Source organism: Lutjanus erythropterus, chromosome 13, assembly GCF_056507025.1.
Source record: "Lutjanus erythropterus isolate fLutEry1 chromosome 13, fLutEry1.hap2, whole genome shotgun sequence".
In the NCBI taxonomy this organism is placed as follows: domain Eukaryota; kingdom Metazoa; phylum Chordata; class Actinopteri; order Lutjaniformes; family Lutjanidae; genus Lutjanus; species Lutjanus erythropterus.
The window spans coordinates 29,401,620-29,408,491 of record NC_139329.1 but is presented as its reverse complement, the minus strand read 5'-3'; the positions used below and the strand labels follow the sequence as shown (position 1 = coordinate 29,408,491).

Genomic DNA, 6,872 nt, shown 5'->3' with positions numbered 1-6,872 from the left:
ACAAAAAATAAAAAGTTAATGAGTTTGAACATTAAACTGTACTGTATTCAACTGAATATAGATTAAAAAGTTTTTGAATTTGTTGCATTTTTATTTACCTTTTACATCCCAGTGTTTTTGGAATTAGGATTGTAATGATCCTTTTGTTGAAATGGATTTGGTATGTAGAAAAGGAACCAATATCGAAGCCACGGTGCAGGCATTGCAAATTTTTTGATTGATCCCTAGTCTGACTTGGACATTAACTTTTTACAATTCTAACAAATAATTTTCTTCCCCCCCCTTTTCTTCTTTTTCTTTTTACGTTTAATAATATCAGAAGAAAAGAGAAAAAAATGGCTTGTTTTGCAGTTAAAATTATTCTGTTCATGTACAGCAGTGGGGCATGTGAGACCAGGTAAAACCAGTGTCATGTCCAGTTAAACATATTAGTCTAAATGTAAATTGCAAATGTGATTAAGAAAGAATATGCTCACTGTGGTAATTATTTCAGTGTGTTTGTGTGTCGTGTAAAAGTGTGTTTGTGTGTCAGTGAGGGCCTACATGGCTCAGCCCTCTGCTGACAGTACCCAGCTCTGTGCTGCACCTTGCCCAGGAGGTGATCGTCACTCCAGGATTACGCACCTTTGACCTCCAGCACTGTCAACAGTAAGCTGCTCACTGAGATGCCAATGAGTCTAAATCCACCAGCAGCAACCGGTTTGTCACATGACTAGCGTGCAGCGCTCCCTGCCTCTCTCTCTCTGTGTGTGTGTGTGTGTGTGTGTCTTTTATTTCCGCGTTCACCGAGAGGAGAGCCGAGCTGAGCTGAATGAGTCTTCACGGCCGCTGTGCGTCTGTCTTTCACGCCGCGAAACTGCGTCTCCGTGCGGGGATCTGTCCTGACGGGCGGGGGGAAGCTGCTCACGCAATCGCATCGCCTGCTGGAGCCACGCTGCTGCGGGACCATGCTCACGCGTGTGAAATCGGCGGTGGCCAATTTTATGGGAGGTATGATGGCTGGTGGCTCCAACGGTGACCATCCCGGCGGCTCGGATCTGCCGCTCAAATTCCCGTACAGCAGACCGGAGTTCCTGGGACTGTCGCCCGACGAGATCGAGTGCTCGGCGGATCACATAGCGAGACCGATCCTCATCCTGAAGGAGACCAAGCGGCTGCCGTGGTCCACCGGCTACGCAGAGTGAGTAACCTGTATGCGTCCATCTTTTCTTGCACAGCGCACACAGCATCCTCTGGAAGTGAGCGCGTCCTTCTGGACCACTGAGTGCACCCAGCCAGGCGTAAACACAACCGCCAGCCGCCTTTATCATTGTTATTATTGTGGCAGGTTTCATGTGGATATTAAATTAGGAGGTTAAGGTGCAGCTGCATGTATTCCTGCAGAGATACAGTATCACAGTTTCCCAATGGGAGGCCAACACCACAGGACATAAACATATATTTATCACACAGATAAGGTCGCTATAATCTTGCCTCTATGGATATATAGTGATGCTTATTACTGTGGTGGCGTGTTAGATAGAGAAATGCCAAAAAGTAGGTTATAATAAGGTCACTGTGAGCTCACTATTAGTGCAGACTCACTGTAAGATAAAAGATCACACTGAAGGCAAATGGATTTTTAAAACACAATCCAGAGATCAGCAGTAAAACTGCACCCTCAAAACTGGGGTTTATTTTAAATAGCACTGACATGTTTTTAGAGCTGCAACAATGAATCGATCAGTAGTCAACTATTTAATTAATCACCAACTGTTTCAATAATCGATTAATCAGTTTGAATCGATAAAAAAGTCAAAATTCTCCCATTACAACTTCTTAATGCAGATATTGTCTAGTTTCTTTAGTCCTCTTTGACAGTAAACTGAATACCTCTGGATTGTGGACAAGAAAAACCCAGGACGATTAGAGGACGTCACCTTGGGCTCTGGGAAACAGATAAAATCAATATATTTCATAATGTTTTGATATTTTCTGGACCAAATAACTAACTGGTTAATCTAGAAAATGAACATAATCTTTAGTTGCAGCCCTAGAAAAATACCACAAAGTGGGTTATTATAAGGTCACTGTGAGCTCTGTGCAGACTCACTGCAAGATAAGAGATCACACTCAGGTTTTTTTTTTTTCATAGTAAACTGCACCCTCAAAACTAGGTTGTATTTTTACATAGCACTGACATATTTTAGTGGTACTTATGTGAGCAAAGGCAGGAAAGCTCTCACAGATATATAATAACAACTAATAGATTAATCAACTTATAATCATACTTGACAACTCGATTGATTATTTTGTCTTTTTTTAAAGAAAAAAAAAATCAAATTTCTCTGATTCCGGCTTCTCAAGTCTGAATATTTTCTGGTTTCTGTGTTTTTATGCAGTAAAATTAATATCTTTGAATTGTGGACAAAACAAGATGTGTGAGGACGTCATCTTGGGCTTTGGGAAACAGTGATCAACATTTTTCACCATTTTATGGACCAAACAGCGTAGGTCTGGGGCGATATAGCTGAAAAACCTATCACTGATCATGTAGGTTGTTTCTAACAGCCTACTGTTGTGTACAATGAGGGGTGCTAACAGCTAAGGTGATAAAATGAGTAGATATCACAATATTTTTGACCAAATACCTCGATACTGCAGCAATACTGTAGGGATGACCGTTGGTGGTTTCACACAATATTAACCTAATGAGATTTTTTGATAAATAATCATCAGTTATCTGGATATAATGATTAAGTGGGCAAAGGCAAATAGACAAAGTTCAGAAAAATGCGTCACTTTACTGCATGCAGCCTTTAAAACTAGGAAAAAACAACACTCATGCCATATCACAATAAAACAATATGCAAAATCTATCACAACACCTGGATTAGATGGACTTTATGTCACATGGATCATTACAGCAATCACTTGTAGAATAGCAGGTTTTGAATATTTCCTCATTCAGTGTTGTGAAACACTAAAAGTCATCCTCTTTCTACTTGACAGGTGAGACTGGTATCACAACCAGACCTCAGATCACCTGTTGTATTATTCATATCATATCTTATGTTGTGTTTTGTATGTTCTAACCTCTATGGATATATAGTGATGATTTATTACTGAGGTGATGTAGTAGATGGAAAAAATACCATAAAGTAGGTTATGATGAGGTCACTGAAAGCTTAGGATTGGTGCAGACTCACTGTAAGACAGAAGATCACACTGTAGTGCTTTTTCATAGTAACCTGTACCCTCAAAACTGGGTGTTTTTTTTCATTGGTAGGGGAGAGCAAGGCTGAAAGTGTAACTTAAATCTATTTTTGTCTTCACATAGATATGCATTCATATAGAGCAGTGGTGCCCAACCCTGGTCCTCATGTTTTAGATGTTTCCCTGCTCCAACACACCTGATTCAAATGATCAGGCTGTTGTCAGGCTTCTGCAGAGGCTTGATGATCAGCTGATCATTTGAATCAGGTGTGTTGGAGCAGGGAAACATCTAAAACATGCAGGACAGGGGTCCCTGAGGACCAGGGTTGGGCACCACTGATATAGAGTTACCATACTTCATTGTGAACAACATACACGTCCTCTACCAATGCCAACCATTTTTAGAATCTTTAATAAATGAAATGGACGCAATCAGACTGGAAATTAACACTGCACATGGTTACTCTTGCCCTTCCCTGTTGAGACTAAAAAATCACAGGTGTCAGACGAAAGTACTGGTTGGAACTTAATATTTCGGTCCTATGCATCAAACCTAACTTAGTGCATCATCGCCTTTAATGGACATAAACAGCCGAGCACACATGTGGACCGGTGCTGTCCGTGTCGGCATTCCCTGCCAATATAACAAGTAAAGATATTTCTTTAGACAAAAGTAACACCGTAAGTAAGACCGTCTGTCTCTGTCAACTTTACCCCGGCCAGCACCAGAGAAAGACTAGCATGATAAATCAAACATTCACTGAGTCTTAACCTATGGATACGTCTAACTGATGATATACATTTACCATCTTCTTTGTCAACAAAAAAACACCTCTGCTTTGTGTTTTTTACTTTCCAAGTAAAACTCTGCTCTGATGGGGCAGATCTTATCCTGTGGACTTCACAGCATCTTACTGACTTTTGTGTTACAAGAGAAGAGGTGTTGTAACCGCCCTGTCTGTACTTTTGTCCCTGCTCTCCCCTAAATATGTGCGAGGAGAGGCAGAAAAAGCTCTCACAAACACTTACCATGTTTACCACGTTTACCACTTTCAGTGCCATGTTGTGTGCATAGTCTTATATGAATAGTAATTTGTTAATATTTCAGAAAAAATCTGACCATGTCCTTTTATATGACATGAAACGCACAGCAATCACCTGTAGAAAGGCAGGTTTGCAGTATTTGCTCTTTCAGTGTTTGCCTTGTCAAACACTAAAAGTTATCCTCCGTCTACTTGACATCTGAGACTGGCATCGCAACCGGACCTGAGATCATCTGTTGTATTATTGATATCACATCTTATGTCTGAGCATGTACAGAATCCATTTAACGGCCTCCTGCATCCTCCTTCCAGGGCTGTAATGAACCGGCTGTGTTGTAAATTTAAAAGGAAGTGCTATAAACAGCATTTAGTGCAGCAGCTTGACTCCTGAAAAGCTAAGTTCTTACATCGATTTGATAAACTGTGCCGTTTAATGGGAGTGCAAGTGCAAAACAAAAGGCAGAACATGAGAAATGCAGATTTGGTGAAATATTTTGAGTAATCACAAAAAACAAACCGGACAGGGAAATAATAGATTCATTTGCATGCTGGGTAAGAGCAGGATGCTGTGCACATCCTCAGGCTAAAACAAGACCTGCACTAAACAAACAAAACCAGTTGACTTTTTATTTTACATGGTTTACATGTACCTTTGACTCAAAAAATATTGTCTAACGCCCGAGAGCACAGAGTCACAATCACTTCTACTCATGCAATCCCACATTAAGTATCCAGGTGATGTGGTGGTTAGTGAGGTTGTTTCATAACTTCAGAGGTCACAATTCAGTCCTCAAGGCAATCGTAAGCACACAGTGGTCGACACGGCAATTTACTGCCCTGAATTCTGAAATTCACAAAGAACAGTTTGTTTTTTCTGTTTTTCCTCTCAATATAAAGTCTTATCTTCACGCTGCTGATGGACTGTTATGATAGAGTGCTTATTTCCTCAAGCTTAATTGTTTTATCGATGATGTTAGACATTCAGTAAGAACACTGTGTGCAGAAACGCCTCCTATCTCCTTGCAGCTAATGTTTCTACTTCAGCCGCCCTGCTGGCAGCCCGATTTAGACGTGCAAATGTGTCATCTTAAGTCAGCCAAGGCTCGACACAACTGACCAGCTCTGTCTCACTCCCTCAGGCAGTTTGTTCTTCTTTGTTTACAAGAATAACACAGGGAAGAGTAACACAGCAAAGAGAGATATTAGGGCTGCAACTAAGAATTATTTTCATTATCGAGTAATCTGTTAATAATTTTCCAGATTATCCGATTAGTTGTTTGGTTCATGAAATATCAGAAAATGGTTAAAAATGTTGATCACTGTTTTCCAAAGCCCAAGATAACATCCTCAAATGTTTTGTTTTCTCTAGAATCCAAAATATTCAATTTAGTGTTATAGAGGAGTAAATTAACTGGAAAATATTAAATTTTGAGAAGCTGAAATCAGTGAATTCAGACATTTCTTAAAAAATTACTTTAAATGATTAATCAATTATCAGAGTAGTTTGTAATTAATTTAGTAGTTGACAATTGATCAATTGATTAATCGTTGCAGTTCGATCAGGTCTGCAATGAGCAGTACTTTTCAGTATCAGTTACTCTGTTTAATTTTTCTATTCAAAGACTTTGAAACAAAACATATTAGAAAGTTGTGACACATCTGCCCAGAGCTCGAGATGATGTCTTCAGATCACTTGTTTTGTTTGATCAACGCCCACTTCGGTCAAAGCAGCAAATTCTCACATATACATTGTGAAGCTGGAACCAGAGAAAATTTGGTTGAATGACCAACTCTTTAATGAATATAGTTTTCAGTGGTAAAAGAAATCCATATGGTCTCTGCTTATTATAGAACGAAAAGATCCTTTTAAATTGTGTGATTCTCACACACGCCCTCCTCTATGCTTCCTCCTACTAATCTGCCATGAAGAATTTTTAATCTCAAGATGGAAAAGAAAGAACGATAATTGGCTTCTGTGAAACCATCACCCACTCATATATATGTTCTAAAGTGGGTCGCATAAATTTAGTTGAAACGATAATCCTGAATTTCATTTGCTAATTGTGCATTTCACTTTTTATCGTAATTATTTCAAATTTATGATTGATATTAGACAATTAGTTGACTAAGGATTCTGTGCCTTAGGTTATTAAAGCCAACATACTTAAATGGGATGTATAGCTCTACAGGATCATTCGAACAGTCCTACTTCATGAATAGATGTGAGGCTGCAGATGTGAGTGTATGTGTGTGCGTGTGTGCGTGCACCAGCTTGGCATCGCATCAGCCAGGACTGAACCATACTGGGGATTTGTCAACAGCTGGCTGACCAGAAGGCTTTGTTGTAGTGAAATCTGACTGTCAATGGAGGAAAAAAAAAACCTGAGACCATATGAGATGATGAGCTCCACACAGATCCATGTGGGAGGGTTAACAGGGTCAGATACCATTGATCTCTCCGATAAGATGAAGAGCCAGGTCGTAGTGCATCTGAAGACTTGGTGGTGACATATTTTCATATTTCCTACATACAGTAAATGTACATACAGCTTTATGACTGTACAAAATAGAAGCTTTGATTTGCTTCTTTGAGGAAAGCATGCTGTGGAGGAAAATCTCTGAGCTTGTGTGTGT

General features: G+C 39.8%; 1 protein-coding gene across 1 annotated transcript in view; it reads left to right on the top strand.

Annotated features, from left to right (window-relative positions):
• Positions 1-420: 420 nt before the first annotated feature.
• Positions 421-6,872, top strand: part of ppm1h (protein phosphatase, Mg2+/Mn2+ dependent, 1H) — a 53,724-nt gene continuing 47,272 nt past the window's right edge. The window contains exon 1 of the mRNA XM_084734697.1: positions 421-1,180. Coding sequence (XP_084590823.1) covers positions 948-1,180 — 233 coding nt within the window. The 5' untranslated portion in view covers positions 421-947. The remainder of the gene's footprint in view (positions 1,181-6,872) is intronic.